The 23,622-nt window shown below is 52.2% G+C and overlaps 1 protein-coding gene across 9 annotated transcripts in view; it reads left to right on the forward strand.

Moving 5' to 3' along the window:
• The window catches only part of PLEKHA7 (pleckstrin homology domain containing A7), a 229,023-nt gene extending 206,483 nt beyond the window's left edge, over nt 1–22,540 (forward strand). For 4 of the 9 annotated variants that reach the window (XM_047776198.1, XM_047776203.1, XM_047776204.1 and 1 more), the window contains 11 exons: nt 3,815–3,923; nt 4,088–4,314; nt 8,125–8,313; nt 8,410–8,527; nt 10,668–10,771; nt 11,217–11,417; nt 14,217–14,375; nt 16,396–16,550; nt 17,701–17,843; nt 19,297–19,407; nt 21,261–22,540. In XM_047776198.1, the coding sequence (XP_047632154.1) occupies nt 3,815–3,923; nt 4,088–4,314; nt 8,125–8,313; nt 8,410–8,527; nt 10,668–10,771; nt 11,217–11,417; nt 14,217–14,375; nt 16,396–16,550; nt 17,701–17,843; nt 19,297–19,397 (1,506 nt within the window). In that variant the 3' untranslated portion in view covers nt 19,398–19,407; nt 21,261–22,540. Of the gene's footprint in view, nt 1–3,814; nt 3,924–4,087; nt 4,315–8,124; nt 8,314–8,409; nt 8,528–10,667; nt 10,772–11,216; nt 12,854–14,216; nt 14,376–16,395; nt 16,551–17,700; nt 17,844–19,296; nt 19,408–21,260 lie in introns of those variants that run through there. The other 5 variants (XM_047776201.1, XM_047776200.1, XM_047776202.1 and 2 more) reach the window with 5 other exon arrangements.
• Nucleotides 22,541–23,622: the final 1,082 nt, after the last annotated feature.

Consider the following 23,622-nt stretch of genomic DNA (forward strand, 5'->3'; position numbering starts at 1 on the left):
CATATAACTCTTGGCTATTTGTATTCCTAATGTGCATACTTCATGGTGATTTAATATATAGCAGACCCAGAATCCTTTTCTTCCCTCCAAAAGCAAACAGGTACAATGCACAGGTCTTGACACTGACTTCCTAGAGAACAGAGTCCTGTGAGGTACTAGGAGATAGGCCAGTTTAAAGCCTGGCCCTGCAGCTTGATTTCCACCCACTCTGGTGGCATTGCTTGTGTTTTCCCTGAGTGCCACAATGACCTAGGAAGCTCACAAAGCCCTTCTTTGAGCAGGCTCTGTGCTAACTTCTTTGGTGTAATTCTAGGCCCGGCAACCTGAGAGTCCTGAATAAATCATTGACAGTGGAGATAGTCTTATAGCCCCAAATGCAAATTCTCAGGGGCTTGGGAACTTACTTCTCCTTAACCAGGTTTGGCTGTGAGAAAATCCATAGCCTTTTTGGGAAGTAGGAGTAACTTTATTTATGAAGATCCTCATGGCCACCTGGGCAGGGAAACCAGAGGATGAAAGAACTTAACAGGTAACTGTGCGAGTCAGTGATAGGCCAGGCTACCTGTAGGTGTCCTTACTTGCGGACAATGAGTTCAAATCTTTGCTGAATGTAGTACAGGAGCCTTCCGGCCTAGTGTGATGTGAGGATACAGGAATGAAACCCCACTCTCATGCTCCCCCAAAACTTCCTTCATCTTGTCATTAAGTTCTGAAGTTCCATCATCCTCGGAGAAAGATAGAAGTTCTAGGGCCTCTGCTCCTCTCTGCTCTTCTCTTACGTGTCAGGATGGCAGGCAGAAGGGGGTCAGGATTGTGAACTGAACCAGTAGAAGTATGCCATGTAGATGGCCAGGGGAGGGGAGAGAGATGATTTCAACCCTAAGCCCCTCCCTTGCCTGTTTCCAGCAGTCTGCTTGGGGACCTCAGCTCTAGAGATAATCCTATTTTTAGAACATTCGTACTTCAGTTGGAGCTGAGCCTTAGACCCGCTCGCTATTTGCTTATCAGCCCCGAGGATGTGCACCGATGTTGGAAAGGTGGGGAGAGTATGAGAGTGTGAGCCCCCCTTAGGAGGGAAGCATCAGACATCTCTTGTCACAGCTGTGGGACAGTGCTTGCTCCGGGACTTGTATGTGATTGGTCCTTTATTTTATTCAACACACATGTGCTGAGAACCCGCTCAGTGCCCAGCCCTGTGGGGCAGTACCCAGCGGCAATGGTCTAGTTGCAGAACCAGACAGGTCCACAAGTATCACACATGTGAGAACTCTTCCATTTGAGGGCAGCTGGGTACCTTGAGAGGAGATAAGGGTGTGGAGCCTTCCTTTTTAAAATCTATGGAGTGGGACCATGATTTAAAATTTTTTTTTTTTTTTTTTTTAGCTTTTTAGGGCTGCACCTGAAATATACAAAATATACAATTCCTGCATATGGAATTTTCCAGGCTAGGGGTCAAATCAGAGCTGCAGCAGCTGGCTTACACCACAGCCATGCAATGCAGGATCCTGGCCACGTCTGCAACCTACACTACAGCTTATGGCAACACTGGATCCTTAACCCACTGAGCAAGGCCAGGGATTGAACCCTCATCCTCATGGATACTAGTCGGATTCATTTCTGCTGAGCCATGATGGGAACTCCTGAGACCATGATAATTTTATTGTTTTTTCTTTTTTTTCCAGATGATTTTTATTTTTTCCATTATAGCTGGTTGATAGTGTTCTGTCAATTTTCTACTGTACAGCAAGGTGACTCAGTCACACATACATATATACATTCTTTTTCTCACATTATCCTCCATCATGCTCCATCATAAGTGACTAGATATAGTTCCCAGGGCTATACAGCAGGGTCTCATTGCTTACGGGACCATGATAATTTTAAAATGAAAAGAATACCATGTCTGTTGTTTGACAACTCAATTGAAAGATGCCCACGATCCCTTAGTCATGACAGATCCTGCTCACCTCTTTCTAGGGCCTCTTCCCAGGTGGCTTTGGTTATAACTTGTCAGCGTGTGCCTACGGTCCTATAGCCTGGCTTTTTTCTCATTGTACTTTTAAAAATAATAACAGCTTTACCATGCAATTCGCATGCCATAAAGTCCGCTATTTTAAAATATACAATTCAGTGATTTTTAGTACATTCACACAGTTTCGTAACATCCCCCACAATTGATTGTATAAGGTATTCATCACGCCCCAAAAGAAAGCCAGTACCCACTTACAGTCACTCCCCATCCCTACCCCAACTCTCCATTCTAGCCAACCACTAGTCTGCTTGCTGTCTTTACAGATTTACCTCTTCTGGACATTTCACATAAAGGAAATCATATGATAGGTGGCATTTTGTGTCTCGCATATTTCACTTAGCATAATGTTTTCATAATTCATCCGTGAAGTAACACAGTGCTTCATTCTTTTCTATTGCCAAGTCATATCCAATGCCCAGGGTACTCTTAAATAAACCCCCAATTCTAGGATTCACCTCTGTCTTTAAAAAGGTACTCTTTATATTCTAGAGATGGGGTCACCTCCAGTGCCTGCCTTCTCTTCCCCTCTGCCCCAATTGCCTAAGACAGTCCGTTTTTTACATTGTAAAATATACCTAACATAAAAATTAACCTTAACCTTCTGTGTGTGTGTCTCTGTGTGTGTATGTGTGTGTGTGTCTTTTTAGGGCCCTGCCTGCGGTGTATGGGGTTCCCAGGCTAGGGGTCAAATTAGAGATGTAGCTGCCAGCCTACATCAGAGCCACAACAATGTGGGGTCTGAGACACGTCTGCAACCTACACCACAGTTCACGGCAGTGCCGGATTCTTAACCCACTGAGGAAGGCCAGAGATCGAACCCATGTCCTCATGGCTACTAGTTGGGTTTGTTACCACTGAACCATGACGGGAACTCCCTAACCTTAACGATTTTTAAGTATGCAATTTGTTACTATTAAGTATATTCAGGGAATTTCCATTGTGGCTCAGCAAGTTAAGAACCTGATGTCTCTGTGTAGTTACGGGTTTGATCCCTGACCTCGCTCCATGAGCTAAGGATCTAGTGTTGCTGTAGCTGTGGAGTTAGGCCTGCAGCTGCAGCTTGGATTCAACCCCTGGCCCGGGAACTCCATATGCTGCAAATGTGGCTGATTGAAAAAAAGTGTATTTGGGGAGTTCCCATCATGGCTTAGCAGAAATGAATCTGACTAGCAACCGTGAGGATGCAGGTTCAATCCCTGGCCTCACTCAGTGGGTTAAGGATCCAGAGTTGCCATGAGCTGTGGTGTAGGCCGGCAGCTACAGTTCTGATTGGACCCCAAGCCTGGGAACTTCCATACGCTGTAGGTGCAGCCCCTAAAAAGACCAAAAAAAAAGGTATGTTCATATTGTCATGCACCCAATTCTCCAGAAAGTTTTTCTTCTCACAAAACTGCAGCTCTGTACACATTAAACAACAGTCCCTATTTCCCTCCCCCTGCCAACCACCTTTCTACTTTCTGTCTCTGAATCTGGCAACTCTAGGTGACCACACATAAGTGGCAGTGTACAGTATTTAAGGCCGTCCAGATTAGGTGAAAACAGGCAAGGTAGACTGGTGCGAGCTCCTCTGAAATTCCTCCCCTGGGCCTTGGGCATCTTGCACGTCTCTGCTTCCCCAGGAAGCAGTGAAGCCGGCTTGGCTTTAGCCCTGATGGGTTATCAGAGGGGTTGCTACTGCTCCCCAGGGTGAGGGGCTTTGGCTGAAATGACAGCATGAAGTCCCAGGAAGAAAATTCCGGTAAGAGCCTAAGAAGGAAATGAACCACTCCTCATCTTCCTCAGGAGAAATCACAGATACAGAAGGATCTCTGGAGGATTGAAGACGTCATTGCAGGCCTGAGTGCAAACAAAGAGAACTTCAGAATCCTGGTGGAATCGGTGAAAAATCCGGGTGAGGGGGCCATCTTCCTGGGGGTGGAGGTGTTGGAGGCCTGGGGTGGTGGGATGACCCTTGGGGAGGAGGTGGGGTCATCACGACGTGAGTCCCTCCTCTTGTCCTCCGAGAAAGACAGTCTTTGTTCCATCGTCTCCTTTGCTTCCCTCCCCACCCCTCAGAGAGAAAAACGGTGCCTTTGCTTCCTCACCCACCTGTGCCTTCACTCTCGACGCCTGAGAGCAAGCCGCCCCCGCCGCCCAGCCCTCCCACCAGCCCCACGCGGACCCCTCTGGAGGTTCGTCTCTTCCCCCAGCTGCAAACCTACGTGCCGTACCGACCTCACCCACCCCAGCTGAGGAAGGTGACGTCCCCCCTTCAGTCACCCACCAAGACAAAGCCCAAAGTTGTGAGTCTTTTTTATTTTTATTTTGTATCGACGTGTGGTTGATTTACGATGTTGTGTTTATTTCAGGTCTACAAGCGTAGTGATCAGTGACATGCATACATGTATCCATTCTTTTTCAGATTCTTTTCCCATACAGGTTTTCACAGAATTTTGAGTATCAGTAGAGTTCCCTGTGCTATGCAGTAGGTCCTTTTTTTTTTTTTTTTCTTGTCTTTTTAGGGCCACACTAGCAGCATGTGGCGGTTCCCAGGCTAGGGGTCCAGTCGGAGCTGAAGCTGCCAGCGTCCACCACAGCCATAGCAATGCAGGATCCAAGCTGTGTCTGCAACCTACATCACAGCTCATGGCAATGCTGGATCCTTAACCCACTGAGCAAGGCCAATGATGGAACCTCATGGATGCCAGTCAGATTTGTTTCTGCTGAGCCATGACGGGAAATCCCCGTCCTTTTTGATTATTTATTTCATATACAGTAAAGTGTGTATGTTAATCCCAAAGTTGTGAGTATTGCTGACCGGGGAGCCGAGCATTGTCATTCCCTCTCTGGAAGATGATATTGTCCCTCTCTGTCCTCAGGTCCACTTCTCTTGGGAGAGAAGCTTTTAGGGAAGCTTCTGGAGACAGAACCAGCCAGAGTCCTGAGGGGTTCCTGAGCCATGAACAGTTAAGGAGAGGTCGGGGGCCCTGCCATTGTGCTTAGTCTTCCAGAACTGGGAGGGGCCTTAAAGATGTTCTAGTCCAGCCCTCCCACTGTGCCGTTGTGAAAACTGAAGCCAAGCAGGAGGGAGGGACTGCACTGAGTAGAGCAAAATTTGTGATCTGCATCATGCAGCGAGGTGTGTGACTGCCCATGCGGGGCTCTGTGCAAACCTGCAGTTACACCAGCCTTGGAGCAATGAGTTCATCTCAGCAGGGTATCCTTCTCATCACCTGCCCCTGAGCACTGTGCTGGGCTATGAGGATGCATGTGGTCTTCACCCTAAGCTCATGGAATAGAGACGGGAAGATCAGTGTCCCCATTCCACAGATAAGAGAACTGAGGCCCAGAGATGTTAAAAATTTGCGTTAGGTCTCCATAGTAGTTAGTGAATGCAGTCCACATCTCCTGACCATTCTCTGTGCCATCTGGCATCTAACTGGACCTTCCGCCCCAGTCCTCAGGTTAGGTCTGTGGCCCATGCGGTTGCCTAGGCCAGCTCCTTGGCCTGCCTGGCAGAGAGAGGGGCCAAGCCCTTGGCTGAGTCTGGGAGCACAGGAGGCTCTAAAGAAATAGAAGATGTGGCCAGGTACTGTGAGAGCTCATGTTCCTAGGGCCGGCCAGCCTTGGCTGGAAAATAGGAGGGGCCAGGTCCACGTGACAGGGATGCCACAGCAGAAGGGACCTTGGAATGAGGACTTGCTGGCTTTTGCCAACACAGGCTTAGAGGAGCTTTGCCTGGGCACCGCGTGTGTGTAGGACCTCTGACAAGGTTGATACGAGTGCTGTCTGAAACACACAAGTTCTCATACCTTGGTCCTCACTGTCCACCTGCTTCCAGCCATGGTCTAGGGCCCTGAGCTGGAAGACAGGTGCTGGGACCCAAGGTCATTGTGAATTTCTTCATCTCGAGGTCCCTACTCCCAGATCTTAAGAGTCATGGAGAATCGGCCACAAAACAGGAGGAAGAAAATAGCAAAATAAATAATGGGAATGGCTGGGCAGACAGTTTCTGTGACATAAGGCAGAATGAGTGCCAGCTGGGTTGAGGAGCAGAGGGAAAAGGCAATAGCCTGGGAGCAGGACTGCCTAGATTCCAGCCCTCGTCTTTCACTGGATCCTCGGGCAAGGTCCATCCCCTATCTGAGCCTCCTCAGCTTCCTCTTGTGCGGAACAAGCAGCTTGAAATAGATCATGGCAGAGCTCGTCTTCACAGCCATGGCCACATGGCCACAGCCTGTGGCTGGGAGGCAGGGCTTTTCAACTTGGTTGAACCTCAGGGTCACCAGAGGGTCTTCTTTCCCCAACTTCTAGTTGTATATGTGTTCACCAGTTTTACCTTTTGTTTTTTTTGTTGTTGTCATTTTTTGGTTTTTGTCTTTTCTAGGGCCGCACCCGCGTCATGTGGAAGTTCCCAGACCAGGGAGCTAGTCGGAGCTGTAGCCGCTGGCCTACTCCATGGCCACAGCAACGCCGGATCCGAGCTGCCTCTGTGACCTGTCTCACAGCTCACGGCAATGCCGCATCCTTAACCCACTGAGCAAGGCCAGGGATTAAACCCGCAACCTCATGGTTCCAAGTCAGATTCGTTAACCACTGTGCCATGACAGGAACTCCAGTTTTACCATTTTTCATTGTCAGTTGGTTGGTTTGTATTTATGGTTGTGACACAATGATATACATCCTGAGATTGACATGAAACATGAATGTATAATTTAATAAATAATAGGAAAAAGACCACCCATATCATACCAACACACAGACTAAGGAGAGGACTTTGCCAGCAATCAGAATTGCTTGGACCTGTGGGTCCCTTCCCAGTGCAGGCCCTTTTTCTTTCAGCCAGAGTTAACCACTATCTTAACTTTTGAATAATTTCCTTTTTAATTTTGTTTTGCTATCTGTTTTTGCATCCTAAACACTTCAATTTACCCGTATATAATACTGTATTTATTCTTTCATAGCTTACATTCTTTCAACATTATGATCATGAGATTCATCCATGTTGTTGCATTTCGCTATAGTTATTTTTATTTAGCCTTTCTTGACTTTAAGGTCATTTACTTTTTTATTAGACAATACTCCGAAAGGGTACAGAATCAAAGGATACAAAAAATATGTAATAAAATGTCTCCTTCTCACCCTCTGTCTCCAGACATTCTGTTCCCTTCAATCAAAAGCAATCAGTGTTTGTCTTTCTGGAGGCTTTTTAGAAATTGGTGATTCTGAGATTTTTTTTCCAGCTTGGAAACTGCAGATGCTCAGAGAGCCCATGGGTCTTTTGGTTGGGTGGCTTAAACTTCACACAGTAATGTAATATCTTGCTTTAGAAGATTGCTGATAAATCTTTGCAAAACAAGCTTCCAGCACCCTTTCCTGAACTCTGAAAAAATCTGAAAAACAAAGCAAAATTACATGAAGAAAGGGGGAGTTTAGGAGGAAGGAGTCTCGATGGTCGTTTGTCCTAGGAGTGGGTGTTCATGGCAGTCAGGGGCGAGGCTGTCCGTCTGTCGAGAAGCCACAGCCCTTAGAGAGCATTGTGGGTGAGAGGCAGGGGTGGGGTCCTGGAAAATAGTTACATTCATCACAGCCCAGGGAGTGGGCAGCGGAGAGGTCAGTGAGTCACCCATCCTGATTGCCTATGCAGTGTCCCAGTCAAGAAGGAGGAAATATTTTGTAACCATGCACATTTCTGATAGAAAGGCCAGGACCTCCTTGCTCAGGTCTCCAGCCTACTGAAGGATCCAGAGACCGTGCAGGGCCAGTGAGCCCCCTCGTTCTAAGCATGGTGGGGTGGGGTGCTGTCATAAACATAACGGATAAGCACAGATGACCAGCCTGCCTACCCTGTGGTGCCCTCCGAGCAAGTGAAGTGAATTCTGGATTGTGTTTAGGTAACACTTGGAAAAATGGCAGACGTGTGAATCAAAGGGAAGACTGGGGTTGGAGCAGAGGCATCCCCTGTGCTCACAGCTCAACGAGGGGAAATGCTGGCATCTTTGGGCTGAAGTGATCCTGGTCTGTTCCATTTGGGCCACCACCGTGATGGTAACACTCAGCATCCTCTCTCCGGGCACTGATTCTGGTTTTGTTTTTTGTTTTTTTCTGAACAGGAAGACGAGGCACCTCCCAGGCCCCCGCTCCCTGAGCTCTACAGCCCAGAGGACCAGCCCCCGGCCGTGCCACCCCTGCCGAGGGAGGCCACCATCATCCGGCACACTTCAGTGAGGGGCCTCAAGCGGCAGTCAGACGAGAGGAAGAGAGACCGGGAACAGGGGCAGTGTGTGAACGGGGACTCGAGGGTGAGCAGGGAGGACCCCTGGGCTTGCCCTGCTCTGGGTGGGGAAAGTGGGGGGCACGGCGGGATGTGGGGCAGGTGTGACGGCCTCTGCCCGCAGGTGGAACTCCGGTCATATGTCAGTGAGCCTGAGCTGGCCACCTTCAGTGGGGACATGGCCCCTCCCTCGCTGGGACTCGTGGGCCCTGAGAGCAGGTACCAGACGCTGCCAGGCAGAGGTAAGGCAAGACTCTCTGTGGAGTCTCTCTGGGAAGCCCGCCCACTACCACACCACCGCTCCCCAACCCTCATCCGGTCCTTACCCTCTTCTGCCCTCTACAGTGCAGGGCCTCGGGGTGGGTAGCGAGGGCCTCTGGCCTGTGTGGAGGGCCTGTTCTTCCTTCCTCTGTCTCTTCTCCTGATTCTCTTTCTCTTTTATTACATCGGCCCTTGGGAACAATGATCATAGCAATTACTATAAAGCCTAGCTCTGTTTTTAAGCATTTTCTCTTCACTTAGTTAAGAATCATAGTAATCCTGTGAAGGAAGTACTATTACTATCCTCATTTTAGAGATAAGAAAACTAAGGCCCAGAGAAATTAAATAACTTGCCAATTCATCAGTGAGTGATGGAGCCAGAATACAATCCCAGTGTCCTGGCTACAGAGCCACTGCCTGCTGCAGGCTGGGCTATGGGGTGACTGCCCACCTCAGGGCTTCCAGAGGGTTTTCTCCTCTTCTGTGTCACTCAATGAGTCCTTTTTTTTTTTTTTTGTCTTTTTGTCTTTTCTTGGGCCGCTCTGGTGGCATGTAGAGGTTCCCAGGCTAGAGGTCGAATCAGAGCTGTAGCCACCGGCCTACGCCAGAGCCACAGCAACTTGGGATCCAAGCTCGTGGCAACACTGGATCCTTAACCCACTGAGCAAGGCCAGGGATCGAAACCAAAACCTCATGGTTCCTAGTCAGATTCATTAACCACTGAGCCATGACGGGAACTCCAATGAGTCCTTTCTTTAAACAAATACACCTTTCTCCTTAATTAGGCCTCCTTTTCACTCTCCTCCCCCTATCCCTTTGAGATGGGGGTGGGAATAGACTTAGGCCCTTAGGCTCACCCATGCCCCATTTTCCCCACAGCCAGACCCTCTTCCCCAGAAGTCCTTATAAAGGGAGGCCCTTGGAAGCCCTGAGCAGGCTGACTGCACGCCCTCACTTGGTCCTCCTGTCTGCTCCCCAAGGTGGGAGGTCAGGTACCTTCCACCCATTGACCAGGTATAGAAACAGGAGGCCACCCAGCCATGGTTCGGGCACCTGTGGGGTTATGTGACTCCCAGCCCACCATGTTATCTAGGCTTGCTGTGACCTGAGCTGGTGCCTGGAGGGGGCTGGCTTTTGCTGAGTTGGGCCACAGCAACCCTTGGCACTCTACCTGGGGACCTGTTCCCATCATTCATTACAGCCTAGAGGCATTTATCAATGACAGCCTCAATGGCATTTGGGGCAGGACAGTTTTTTGTTGCTCAGGATTTGCTGGGTATTGCAGGACATTTATTGTTCTTTTCCCCATGTACTAAATGCTAGTGGTATCCTGTCAGTGTGATGCCCATTTCTAGATGTCAGGGACCAGCCTTGATAAGAATGCTACTAGTGAACAAAGTGCGGGCTGTGGCTCCCTGTGACCTTGGACAAGTTACTTAACCTCTCTGAGCCTTAGACTGCATACCTCTGCAGTGGTTAGGTAGGGCTACTGTGTAGGGCCAGGGACAAAATCTGTATGAAACACCTGACACAGCGCTTGCCTGTTATATAGTAAATATTCAATAAATGCTCGGTGCTTCCTTCTTTCCCTTCTTCATTTATTCTGTCAGTTGGTCAACCAAGCATTATTGAATTTGCAATCTAGTTAGACAGGCATGTTGACCCTGTGGTCAGGGCGGTAACCAGTGACTATACTGAAGGATATAGGGAATAACTGATTCTGCCTGGGGCATTTGAAAAGGCTTCTCACAGGCAGGGCATCCCAGTTGGGTCACGCAGTATGCATAGGAGCTCATCAGGAAGAAGGGATGCAGGGCATTCCTCGCTCTCCGTCCTTTGCTCCTGCCAAGCAGCCCAGGACTTCTGCATGTGTCCTGGGAAGACTAAGGTAGTTCCTAGATCTTTAGGGACACTGTCCCCCTTTGAGGACAGAGGGCGCCCATGGGCTGGCCCCTCATTTGCTCCCTGGGACCTTGCTCTTCCAAGTCCTGGGGAGGAAGAAGGGTGGGTTGTTGGCTGGGTCCTCGTGATCTGCTCACAGGATCAGGAGGTGATTAGGGAGGGGCCGGTGGCCTGTCCTGCTCACCACAAATCCACTTGCATTTCTGTTTCCTCACTAAGGGCTCTCGGGGTCCACGTCAAGGCTCCAGCAGTCATCCACCATTGCTCCCTACGTCACCCTCCGGAGGGGTCTGGATGCCGAAAGCAGCAAGGTGACCTACCCTGTGAGTGGCCTTGAGAAGTTCTCAAGGGGCTCACTGCTCCCTCACGCACAGAGGGAAGGGCTCCGAGGTGGACGGTGACTGATGATCTTGTGAGGTGACCTCATCCCCTCCTCATCTCAGGGGCCCTGTCACCTGCCCACCAAGAAGGATGTCAGACTGCCCTCTCCATTTCCCAAGAGCCCCCCCACCTTTCTCCCCAGTCTCATTCGTGCAGCGCTCAGAGCCCCTGAGGGCCCGTGGTGTCCTGCCCACGAAATCTAGGGAAACCCTAGTGTGCTTGGAGGAAGTGGTTCTCAGTGGCCAAGAGGAGCCCAGCTGGATTGTGGTGTGTGTGTGTGTGTGTGTGTGGAGGAAAGAGAGACATGGGAATGAAGCCAGCAGGGCAGCTGCCCTGTGTGTTCCCAGCCCAGCTGCCCTGTCTGTCTCCTGCCCTCCTGCCCCTCAGAGACCCAAGAGTGCCTTGGAGCGCCTGTACTCAGGGGACCACCAGCGGGGCAAGATGAGCGCGGAGGAGCAGCTGGAGCGCATGAAGCGGCACCAGAAGGCGCTGGTCCGGGAGCGCAAGAGGACACTGAGCCAAGGAGAGAGGACGGGTCTGCCCTCGTCCCGCTACCTCAGCCAACCACTCCCCGGAGATGTCGGCTCAGTATGTTAGGAGGGTCCAGCAGGCGGGGCAGGGACAGGGAGCACAGCTACCCCGAGTCCCCCAGACACAAGCACGGCACACCCCCCGAGAGCGTGGGTTGTCGACCTGGATGGTGCAGAGAATCCCCCACGGGCTGTGTGTTCACAGCTCAAGACGCCTGTGTGACTTGGTCAGAGGGTGCCCTGGAACTAGAGCAGGAGTGAGGATGTCACGGCAGGAGCCCAGGAGCCAGAGAAAACATCCAAAGTCAGTTCTCCAGTTGAGCTTGAGGGAGGCCTTTGTAGGCACTTGGAGTCTCTCAGCTGAACCAAGGACTTGGAAAGGACAGGGTCCGAAAAGTGGAGGAGGAAGACGGTGCTATGATTTGAGGAGGAGTGTAAGCCAACCAACCTCCCAAACTTCTAAGCAGGTGCCCTTTGGGGCAGCTGAGCACAGGGTCGTGCCCCACACCTCTGAGGGCTGGGGGTCTCCCACAACTGCGGTGCTGGCAGGCTTCCCAGCACCCCTAGGAGAGCCGGGGCATCTGCTGCCCCCTAGTGGTGCTTATAGACACTGCACCCTCCCTACAGTCGCCTTAGGTCCCTTTTGGAAACATTCCATTTGACTTTTCCTTGTTTGAAATCAAGGGTTTCCCTAGACTTCCAGCCTGGCTGTTCTTTCCCTAATTCATTGCACAAGCTCTTTTGCTTTTAGAATTACCGCTCATTGCCTCTCTAATCCTGCCTGATTGTGTTTACAGAAGCTTCTAATTTGCACCAACCGTTCTCTAACTGGCCTGTGCTCTTGTTACCAGGCTTATAATAGCAGCTCTTTTCTCCATGGCCTAGCGAGCACTCCCATGTGTGACTCACCTTTCTGCTGCCCCCTTTGTGCAGGCTTACTGACTCATAATTCACTTATCTCAAAAGCCGCCTCACAAGGCTGAGCCAGCCCCCACTGCCTGAGGGCCATGGTCATTGGCAGAGGTCTGGGCACAATGAGTTTTATCAAAGGCCACACCTTACACCTAGACAGTAGACATGAACTTCAGAGACTGCATGTATGAATCAATTCTGCCAAGTCTGAGGTGGTTTGGTTTTAATTCCTCCAGCCCCATCGGCACAATTTCTTATGGAAAACTTTTTGTGTTTCTAGTATTTAATAACCTGAATGGATAACGAGATACATAATGTTCTGTATTCAGAGGGCCTCTCTGCAGCTGTTGCTCAGACACCAAAGGGGTAAGACCCAGGACACTCATATCCTGAAAAGTTGCAAAGCCAGTAACTTTTAAACTTTATAAGTAAATGTCCTATGGGATAACACTGACTTTTTACGACCTGATGTCTCAAATGTAGAAACAGTCGTAACTTGAATACCTTGTAATTTTTCTCTTTAAAAAAAGGCTTGTGTAAGTCTCTGCCTCAGCGCCAATAAACGTGTTGCTTAATGATGAAGGATTGGCGTGGTTCTTCCCCAGGATACCTGGTAGAGTCCAGTGAGCATTTTCTGTTTGTGGAAACAATCAGGCTGGGTTTATGTGAGGACTTGACTCCATTTGGGGCACTGGTGAGCGTGTGAAAAAAAATGTGTGTTTTCTTTGTGAATCATTAAATTAATTTTTCATCTCTGAATCTTCATCCGCCTAATCCTTTCATCCTATAATTGAAAATGATCACCTAAGAGCGATTACACTGATTTCGAGTCGGTATTGAGAGCTTGTGCATGAATGGGTGAAATGTGCTGATGTGGCTCTGGGTTTAGGGCTTGGGAGGCTGGGGGTTTGAAAGGGCCTTAAAGGCAGTTGGGACTGCTTGGGGCTCTGTGGAGTGGATGGACTAAGAGGGAGGAGGTAACCTGAGATGGAGAAGCATCTGCGTGGCTTCTGCTCAAGAGAAGAGAGGCTTTGAGGCCATTCCCTTTCCTCAACAACCTGCTCAGCATCGAGGCCTGTGGGGACTTGGGCCACAGGTGGTTTGGAGGGAAGGCCACGGCGGGCCTGAACCGTTGTGCGGGGATCTTAAGGCAGCGGGTTAGAGTTTCCCTCTGTGAGCCTGCTTGTTACAGGGTTGGTACTGAGGAACCTTGGAAATGTTGCATTTGATTGAGCAATTTTCATTTCCAGTGGTTAAAACATCCCCTCCCCCGATAGATGAGCAGTTTATCTGTCTCACTGGCCCCAAGCTGCTCCTACGCGTACCTCCCAGCCCCACTGGGGGTGCAGTATTCCCCACTCCTGCCTGTGCCCTGTTGGGAATACCCACTAGAGAGGCCCTTGGCTGTTCTCCTTGCTACCAGGGCCTCAAAGGGCTTTTTTTTCCCATGAGTTCTGAACTGCAACATGCACCTCCTGCACCAGAAAGCTTTCTGTGAGTTGTCAGGAGGCAGAAACAGCACATCCTTTCTCTGGGGCTCTGTCCCAGATTCTGTTTTGGGGTCACCTTCTTGGACCTGGAAGCCTCCTGAATCCCTGGGGGGCCTTGTGGGTCTAAAGTTGTGGATCTTAGACCTGTGCCCCGTTTGAACAGAGGTGCATGTTGGAACACTCTGGGGCCCAGATCAGAAAGAAATCAGCAGTCTAGAGGCAGCATCAAAGGGGCAGAGGCCTTGTTCTCTGGTTCGCAGACTTTCAGCACATAGCAGAGACCGTCAATGTCACAAAACTACTGCCTTGTTTGACAGATGAGGCTGAGGTCCATGGTCACACAGCTTCTCCCTAACAAATCACAAGCCCATCTTCCCAAGGACCCCCCTTGCCTGTAGGAGCCACCCAAAAGGGACAGGAAATGACTACATTTCACCCTCTCGTTCTGTTGCCAGTGGAAGCGTGAGCAGGACTTTGACCTGCAGCTGCTGGAACGGGCCGTACAAGGGGACAGAAAGGACAAGGAGGAGAATGGCTGGCTGAAGGTGCAGGCCATGCCTGTCACTGAGTTGGACCTGGAACCACAAGACTATGACGTGGACATCAGCAGAGAGGTGAGGGCAGGGGCTTCCTTCGTGCCCCGTGCCGAGGCACAGCCTTCAGACTCCAGCCTGACTGACCCTCCCAGGGGCTGTTGTCCTGAATGGAGACAAGCTCAGCTTGAGTGTGGCCCAGGATGATGGTCAAATAGCAATAAGAGGAGCCCAGGCATTTTGATGCAGATTGGGATCTGTCTGTAATTTGGGGCAAGTCATTGAACTTCCCTGTGCCTCGGTTTCCTCAGCAGTAAAGTGGGCTGCGGTGAGGGTGTAAGTGACTCAGCATGTTATTGCCCAAACGATTAACAACAATTAGAAAGCTATGAGCCCAGGGCCTGGCATAGAGTAGGTATGTGATAAGGTGGTTACTGTTAGGGTATGTTCCCATGGAAAACCACAGGTTTGGTCTTGCATCTGGCCGGTTAGGCCAGTCGAGGCCATCAGACTTGGGGGGAAAGTGGGGGCAGATTTGGAAATCACAGGTGAAATTTCAGCCCTGGTGGAGCCGGGGGAGACCTGCCTGGTTCTGGTCAGAATTCTTTTTGCGCCCTCTGGTGGCTCAAATGCATCATGACTGGACAGACCCCAGAAAGCAAGTAACCCCAGGTCAGGAACGTCTCTTACCTGAGGGAAGAGAAGAGGAGTTGGAGGGTGACAGGCTCAGGGTCTTTAAGACATAGGGTGGTCTCCTGTGGCCTGTCCTGCTCCATTTGTACGCTCTTGAGAGCAGCATCTGTGGCTGTTAGGTTCACCTTGTGCATCCAGCACCAGGCCTGGCACATAGAAGAGGCTCTGGAAATAGCTGCTGAATGACGACTCTTGTTGGATGGAGTGCACAGTGCCAGTACGCCAAACATCTGTGTGAGTCCTGGGGCTCCAGGGGGTTAATGAGGCCAGTCCCCTGCCTTCAGGCCTTTCCTTAGGCACCCCTGAAACAGCCAAAGGTCCCTGCTTTCTCAGATTCACTGGAGAAGCTTCTACAAACTGCCCTGGCAGTGAAAGGGTTTTCTGTGGTGTCCTAGTTGGCCTGCCAGCCAGGAGAAAAAGTCTTTTCTTATCTCTAACCTATATCCCTCCTGCCACAATGTAATCGGCTTCCTTCTTCTGGATCTGCCCTCATTGGAAATAACAGAGAAGGGCTTATTTCTTGCCATCTTTGACCAGAGGAAAAGGTCTGCACGGATTTGAATTCAGGTGCAGATTTGCCCTGGGATTGGATTTAGCTTGTTTTTCGACGCTTCAGCCAACCCCATTTTAATGTGCCCTTGTAGTTCACGGAGGAAGAAATTCCCTGAGGTGCATAAAAAAGGAATTGCCTTTGGCATTCTTGGCCCAAGCGAGGTTTTACCAAGCCAAAATTTCCACTGGGTTCGTGTGAGAGACTGGTGGGGAAGAGCTGGGGTCATTTTTCCTCTTGAAAGGGGTAGATAATACGGCACGGGTGCCTCCTGTTTGGATCAGAGGAGCTTCGGTAGGGATGGAAAGCACTGTCACTTTCTTTCATCCCTCCACCCAGCCACCCACCCATCCAAGGAGTGTTTGCTGAGGGGCTACTGAGTGCCAGGTCTCTGTCCTGGACAGCGGAGAGACAGACAGCAAAACAGGAGGGCGTAGCAGGGGTGGTGGGAGTGGGAGGGTCAGGGAAGGTTTCTGAACGGGAGGTTGGGAGGATGAGACAGTCCTTGGAGCCCAAGGCGGAGAAGCCAGGCAGGGGCTGACGTGAGTCAGTGTGGCTGGAGAGGCTGGCAGGGGTCAGATCACATCAAAGGTGGTATTAAGGGTGATCATTTTTATCCCCCGGCCTAGTTTTTTGCCTCCTCCTTCCCTTCACTTGTCCTGTAGGAGGTCACCTCGTATGGTGGAAAGAACAGGGCCTTTGAGTCAGACACAGGTTCAGATCCTGACTCCACGGTAGACTGCCTTTGTGATCTTAGCAAATTACTTCAGCCTGTGGCTTCCATGGGCCCCCTCAGGATGGGGAACAGGGTTGGGGAGGAGGTCTCCGACCCACACCTCTGTGCCTCCCTCTCACCAGCCTCCTGGGTCCTTTCCTCAGCTCTCCAAACCCGAGAAGGTCTCCATCCCCGAGCGTTATGTGGAGCTGGATCCCGAAGAGCCGCCCAGCCTGGAGGAGCTGCAGGCTCGGTACCGCAAAGCCGAGAAGATCCGTAACATCCTGGCCCGGTCCAGGTCAGCTCTCGCGCTGTTCACATCCTGACAACCTGCTGGGCTACCTCAGGGTCTCAACTGAATGGCCCTAGGCCGGGCTGGCTGGGGTGGGTGCTTTGCCAGGCAGGCAGCTCTCAGCACGTCACCAGCAGATCAGCAAGGAAGCGTACCCAGGTCATTTGGGAGGCCCTAAAACACTCGGAGGGCCATCCTGGACCCTTGCCCCCAACGCTGTGTCTCATGGCCCTGGCAAGTGTGGGGGTAAAGTGGGCACAGCTGGAGAGTGGCTTCAGGGATGGCTTCCTAGTCTTAGGGCCCCTTTTCCCTCACACCAACTCCTAGACCAGAGCCAGGGGCCCAGCCTTGTCCTGAGGTCCCAGAGGCCAGGATGGGACCCCAGGAAGTGGCTTTCCTGTCCCATCAGCCTGTGTAGCCTCAGAAACATAAATTGGTATTTGTGGGCCTCCCTTCAGAGTTGGGTTAGCCTTTTCACATCTGGATTTAATAGGAGCTCAACTCCTATTTTTTCTTTTTCTTTTTTCTTTTTTGCTTTTTTTGTCTTTTCTAGGGCCGCCTCCCATGACATATGGAGGTTCCCAGGCTAGGGGTCTAATCGGAGCTGTAGCTGCTGGCCTACACCAGAGCCACAGCAACACGGGATCCTTAACCCACTGAGCAAGGCCAGGGATCGAACCCGCAACCTCATGGTTCCTAGTCGGGTTCGTTAACCACTGCACCACAGTGGGAACTCCTTTTTTTTGCTTTTTAGGGCCATACTGGTGGCATATGGAAGTTCTCAGGCTAGGGGTCGAATCAGAGCTACAGCTGCCAGCTTACACCACAGCCACAGCAATGCAGGATCTGAGCCGGATCCTTAACCCACAGAGTGGGGCCAAGGATCAAACCCACATCTTCATGGGTTTGTTACCGCTGAGCCACCACAGAAACTCTTGGAGCTCAACTCTTTATCTTGTGGTCTGTGATTCCCCAAAGGAGGACCACAGCTGTGACTGTGTGTTTGGGGAGAAGCATGTGCGCTTTGGTCAGGAGAGGAGGTGCACTGTTTTTATCTGAGGCCCCCAAAGGGTGAGCTCCTCCGGCCCTCCTCTCATGAGGCAGGTGCCAGCGGTGGCGAGGCTCCCAGCCTGCTTTCTGGCCCTCCTTTCCGCAGCATGTGCAACCTGCAGCCCACATCTAGCCAGGACCGGGACAGCGTGGCCGATCTGGACTCGCAGCTGCAGGAGCAGGAGCGCATCATCAACATCTCCTACGCCCTGGCCTCGGAGGCCTCCCAGCGCAGCAAGCAGGTGGCAGGTGAGGCCCTGGTGGGGAGGGGGCAGCCTCCGAGGCTGGGCCCCATCCCTGCTCCTTGGGCTTAGGGCCCAGCATGGCCTGTCAGGGAGTCAGGGGAAAAGCGAGCGTCAAGCTTGGTTGTTGAGGGACAGTGGTGTATCCCTCTGTCCCCCGAGCTCCTCAGGGCTTGCACAGGGGATGGGCGAGGCAGGCGGGAGCTGGAAGGGTGTCAGAGGAAAGATGTCCCAGAGGGGTGACTCATTCTAAAATCTGAGAGCGGTGCTGCTATTCAGCTTCCTGTGAGATTGCTAGGTGGGAACAAGTTTTTCAGGCTTCTGAACAAAAGGGCCAAGGCTAAGATGTCTGGCCTCATGAAGAAGGGGGGCAGGAAAGGCTCTGGTGCTTAGATTTCTTGTGCGGGCAAGGCAGAAGGGGGTCCCTCTAACCCTCCCTGGGTCTCCTACTTTGATCCCCAAATCAGAGCCACTGTTCACCATATCAGAGTGGCCTGTGCCAGAAAGCAGGACGGGGGAAGAGGGACTTTGCTGCCCAGTGGGGGAAAAATAGCACCATGGGGTGTGAGGGGGTGTGTATATGCGTGTGTAAAAAGGTGTTCTCTCTCAGCCAGGAGACTCCTGGCTCCTCTCTCTGCCCACACGTGCCTCCCCGTATGAGCCTTCACAGTTCCTCCCCAGATGCAGGGGCCACTGCATGTCCAGATGGTGTCCTTGGCCTTGGTCAGGTGTGAGGAGGATGGTCATAGAGCCTGAGTGGTGTCACGGTCCCCACCTGTCCTCCCACAAGTGGCCAAGGGGGGGGCCCTGCTGGGTCCCAATTGCCCAGCCCTGGGGAGCATAGCCTTAACATCACCTCGAGAAACTACAGGCGTGACGGAGGACAAGGGGAAGCCTGTTCTGTCCCCCAGCTCTGATCCTGGACAGAGTCCCTGAAATCCCTGCTGTCCTGACTCCCCTGAGGATATGTGGGTGGGCTGAGAGGGGGCCATCATTGGGGAGACAGCAGATGCTCCTCCAGACCTGCCCTCCTAATAATCCTGGGGGCTCCCTGTGACCCATCGTGGCGATTTTGAATTCCTCCCATGTCAAGGGTTCCAGCCGGGGCACTGTCCCCTCCATAAAGTGCCCTCCTCTCTGGCTGTGCTTTCTCTCCCTCTGGGCCTCCTGTCCTCGGCTTCCTCAGCACCAGCAGGCGAGCGTGCCCCACACATAACACCCTGACGCCCCACGGTCACGCCCCCACTGAGTCGCCACCTTTGCCTTTCCTCCCTCTTGCTCCCCGCTCCACCTCAGACATTGCCAGGCCCCCACCAGGCCCCACGGACATGCCCCTAAGCCCAGGCCTTTAGTGCTGGGCCAGGGGGCCCACGGCACCGGCCCTGCCGAGTGGGGCGTCTGGTGCTGCGGGAGCAGACGAGGAGCCTGACGCACTGCTTGATCCCTGTGTGCCCATCTAGCCCAGCAGCTGGCCCTCCTCCCGCCTAAAGGCCCCCTGTCCTCCAGGACGGTGCCACCTTACCCCCCCTTAAGCAACGGACTTCACTACACCTTTGTCTAACACCTGCCAAGTAAGAGCCCCCCGGCGTGGCGCCCCACCTAGTGCTGAGCATGCCCCCTTCCCCGCTGAGATGACTGCAGTGCCCCTGCTGACGCTTCCTTCCGTGGGCAAAGCGGCCGCTGGGGAGACCACCCCGGACTAGGAGGCAGGCGGGGGGCTGGTGGTTTTTAGGAACTCAGTGCTCAGTGGCCCCCGTAAGCCAAGACCATGTGATCTCAGGAGCCTGAGCTGTGTTGGCTTCCTGCAGGCGGCCCAGTGGCCCCCAGGGACCAGTGCAGGCCGGCTGCCAACTTGGAAGGGAGGACAGATGTCAGCTTTGGCCTCTCGCTCTCAAGGCTTTGGCCGGAGAGATTGAAGAACCAGAAGCCCGGGAAAACCAGTTTTGCAGATGAGGACATGAACCCAATGAGGTCACATGGAATTGGTGTCAGAACAAGGACGAGGACTGCCCTTTCGGTTGCTTGAGCATCTCGGGAGGGAGAGGAAGGCAAGCTTGGGGGAGGGGGCCAGTGGCCTTCAGCCGTGCAGAACGTTCCAGCAGCACCCCTCTGCATTCTCCTCCCGTGAGCGTTTAGCGATGAGAGGAGGCGGCGTGGGAACAGGGGCGGAGCTCCAGACCAGGAGCCGGGCAGGCCAGCGTCTCGTCTAGGCTTGTTGTCCTGAGTTCTCAGCTGTTCCTTCTCGAAGCTCCAGTCCCTGGACAGGGATGGTGGATCGAGTCTCAGCAGCCCTGACATCGTATGGCGTCCAACTGTGTGTAGGGTGTCCCCTCTTGTTCCTCTTTCTGTAGCTACGGTTTATGTTGCTGCGTGCCCACTCGGTGCCAGGAGTGTCTCCTTTGACAACCACCCCAGAGAGGTATTCACCCCCTTTTACGGCTGAGGGGAGCAGCTCAGAGACCGTGAGGGACTTGCCCAAGGAGTCACAGCGGCGACTGTCAGAGCCAGGCGGGGAACCCTTTCTGTGCCAGTTCAGAGCCTTTGTTCTCCATTGCCAACCGTGGACCCGGGTGGGCCAGCCCGGGGAAGCTCGAGATGTTAAGAGAGGGAGTGAAGCGAGGGACAGGGTATGTGGTGGGGGTGGGCGCGTGACCCTTTGGCAGCGCCCCCCACCCACCCCCAGGGCCTGAGGAGGGCAGGAGGAGGTTGGCCTGCTGGGCCAGGCTCCTGCGAGGTGTGCAGTAGGGACCCCTTGACTGAAGAGCCTGGGAAAATGCTGCAGCCAGGCCTTTTGTAAAGGCCGCAGAGTCCTCGGGGCTTGTGGGAGGGTGTGTGGCTTTCCCCTAGAGATCTGAGTGTGGTGACCCCATCCCAAGCCACAGAGAGGCGGCAGGGTAGTGGCTCTGTTCCTCCTGGCTTTTGGTGCCCCTGTGGCGGTGAGGTGGCCTCTGATGTTCTTTCCGGAGCACGTCCATATTTCCTTTCAGCCTTCCAGCATCCTCATTAGGAGACTGGTGTGCTCCCCCTGTTTTTAGGTTAAAGAAAAAAAAAGAGGCCCACAGAGACCAAGAGAGTTCCTCACAGTCACTCAGCAAATGAAGGGCAGGGCCAGACCTGGACTCCGGATTCCTCTTTGCTCAGGCCTTTTTGCCCTGTTTGAGCAGGGACCCAACCCAGGAGCTAACATGTGTCTGGGAAATGTCCTAGAAACGGGGGTGGAGGAAAGGTGGGGCGCCCACGAGTCCTAGAAGCCGGGGGTCCCCCAGCAGCGGCCGCATTGCCCCAGCCCATGCTCTGTTGCTCTCTCTCCTGCCAGCCTGCCTCTGCCTGTCACGTGTGCGCCCAGACATGCCCACCGCCTGCTCCCCACATGTGGGCTGGGGATCCTGCCAGCACCTCATTGTCTCCTGTGCTTTTTTGCCAGCCCAGGCAGTGACTGACCCGTGATCCAATGTGCAGAGAAGTCCAGAGCCAGGGACCATCCGAACAGTGTCCTCTGAGAAAACTGATCCTTCCTCCCTCAAGGAAACCCCTTCCCGCCAAGCAGGGGTTCAGGCTGAAAGACGGAGCAGCCCCCGGACTATGGAGCGTTCTCTGCAGGGCTTGGTCCCAACACCCCCGCTTGGTTTAGTTCAGACTCCTTTTCACATGTGACAAAGGCACTTTTGATACACACTGTAAAGTACTGACACTGTCTTTTAGAATCAGGACCTATTTTATAATGTTCACCTCAAGGGCTGAGTGGCTGAGAAGGTGAGGCTGCAAGATTTGGAAGCTGCACCTATGGATTCAGGTACCGTGTGGGTGGCAGGTGTGGGTGGAGGCAGCGGGCAGGGTGAGCAGAGGCCAGTCCAAGCTCTGATGAACACAAGTGAGGCTGGATTGGTGCTGCGCTTCCAGTGGATTCCAGTGTTAGGCTCATGGGCGTGCTGTCCGGGGCAGAGATCAGCCGTCCCTGCCCTGACTTGATGACCCGCTTCAAGATGGCACGTGGAGCCCACGCCTGCGCCTCGGCCTTGGGTTTGGTTTAGGGTCAACGGCGTGTCCAGGAGCTTTGGTTCCCAACCCACTCACGAAGGTCTCTTAGCAAAGGGCTCTTCACCAAAATGCAAACAAAAACCCAATTCACTTTCATTAAAAACAAAAAACACTTTGAAGTGCAGAAAAGGTGAGATGCATCTTTGATTGTATCATAAGCAATAAATGTCACACTAGGTGGTATCTGTCTGCAACCCCCTGCGACCACACTAGGCTGTGATAGGAATCCCAGGATTTTTGTGGCCTGCCCCCGAGGACACAGGTCAGCTCCCCTGGGACGTGAGTCGGGTGGCAGGGGGGCAGGCAGCACAGTCCCCCACCATCCTTGATGGCCAGCAGGGCTGATGGCAGGACTGTGACTTGACTTCCAGCCTAATAAGGGGAGGGGGCTGCCAAGCCAGGCACAAGGTTTGTGGCCCTTTATATAAGTCATGAGCTCATGATGTTCTGCATCTAGAAAATGAGGTGGAAAAGGAAAACAAAACAAAACAAAACTCCATTGCGTGGAGCCACACTTTAAATGAAAATTTGTCTGTGACTGTGGTCAGAAAAATAATCTTGAATATATTTAGAAGTTGCCGTCTATTTTTAACTAACTCCATATGCTGCCAGTATCAACTTCATGACATTTGCCAAAATAAGATTTTATTTTTGCCTTTATAAGATTTTGTTGGAAAAATGAAATGAATATTTTGCAAGAAAAAGTTAATTTAAATAAAAGTGTAACGGTTTGCAAAAAAAAGATGTGATGTACAGATTAAAATAATAACCTGATATGCATCCTGCTTTTTTGCTGGCTGTGTTCTCCTGAGTGTTAGTGTGTTTTTTGTTGTGTGTGTGTGTGTGTGTGTTTTTTTTTTCCCCCATTTCTTTGGAAAATCCCCAGTTTTCAGCTCTGGATCCTGCTGTGTTCCCCGATGAAGTTTCTCCTGATGACAGGTCCTTGACACTTGATTGACTTTGGAGGCATGGGGGAGGAAGGCCTGTACTTTGGGGTCCTTGGCTGGGCTTCAACGGCCGCTCAGGATGGCTCCCCACCCCACCCCACGCTACGCTGTTGAGGGGCCGCTGGGCTGCTGCCTCCCATATGGGGTTGGTTTGGCAGGTGGACTGCAGTCCAGGACTGCAGGAGGGACTCCTCAGGCCCTCTTCCAGTCCACATGCGGTGTCCAATGAGGAGGGTTAGTGATGGACCATTGCAAACTGGATTCGTATTTAATTGGCTTTGACTTGCATGGTATGCTCACAACAGAAGGCGAGCGGCTGGTTCAGTATCGAGGAGTGTGCATTTCCAAGTTTGTTGTTAGTGGCAGTTTTCCTCTGTTGCCAAGAAGAGCACTGGAGGTTTAGGGTGACTTTCCAACTATTTAAACTGAAGAAAACAGGTTCCAAGGCATTCTGAAGAGGGGACACTGCTGCTTTCCTAGCTACTAACCTCTTTGAATTTTAACATGGAGCATACTCTCTGGCTTTCCGCGTTCCTTGGAGATATCTCCCTGAGAGATGGGAGGGAGGCGGGGTGGGGTTTCGGGGGGGAAGAATTTGTCCATAACTGAGTGCAAGGTGAGAAGAAAGGCACAGGAGGCAAAACCCCCCACCTGGGGTGGCCTCCTGCAGACATTCTCTCAGCAAAGCATGTCAGTGGTTCTCTTGCTACTGGGTCACAGTTTCTGCTTCACACACGCCGTCCTGTGTAGGCGGGAGCGCCATGACCCCTCGATGTTCTGTCCAGCCCCAGCAGGGAGCAG

Source organism: Phacochoerus africanus, chromosome 4, assembly GCF_016906955.1.
Source record: "Phacochoerus africanus isolate WHEZ1 chromosome 4, ROS_Pafr_v1, whole genome shotgun sequence".
Taxonomy (NCBI): domain Eukaryota; kingdom Metazoa; phylum Chordata; class Mammalia; order Artiodactyla; family Suidae; genus Phacochoerus; species Phacochoerus africanus.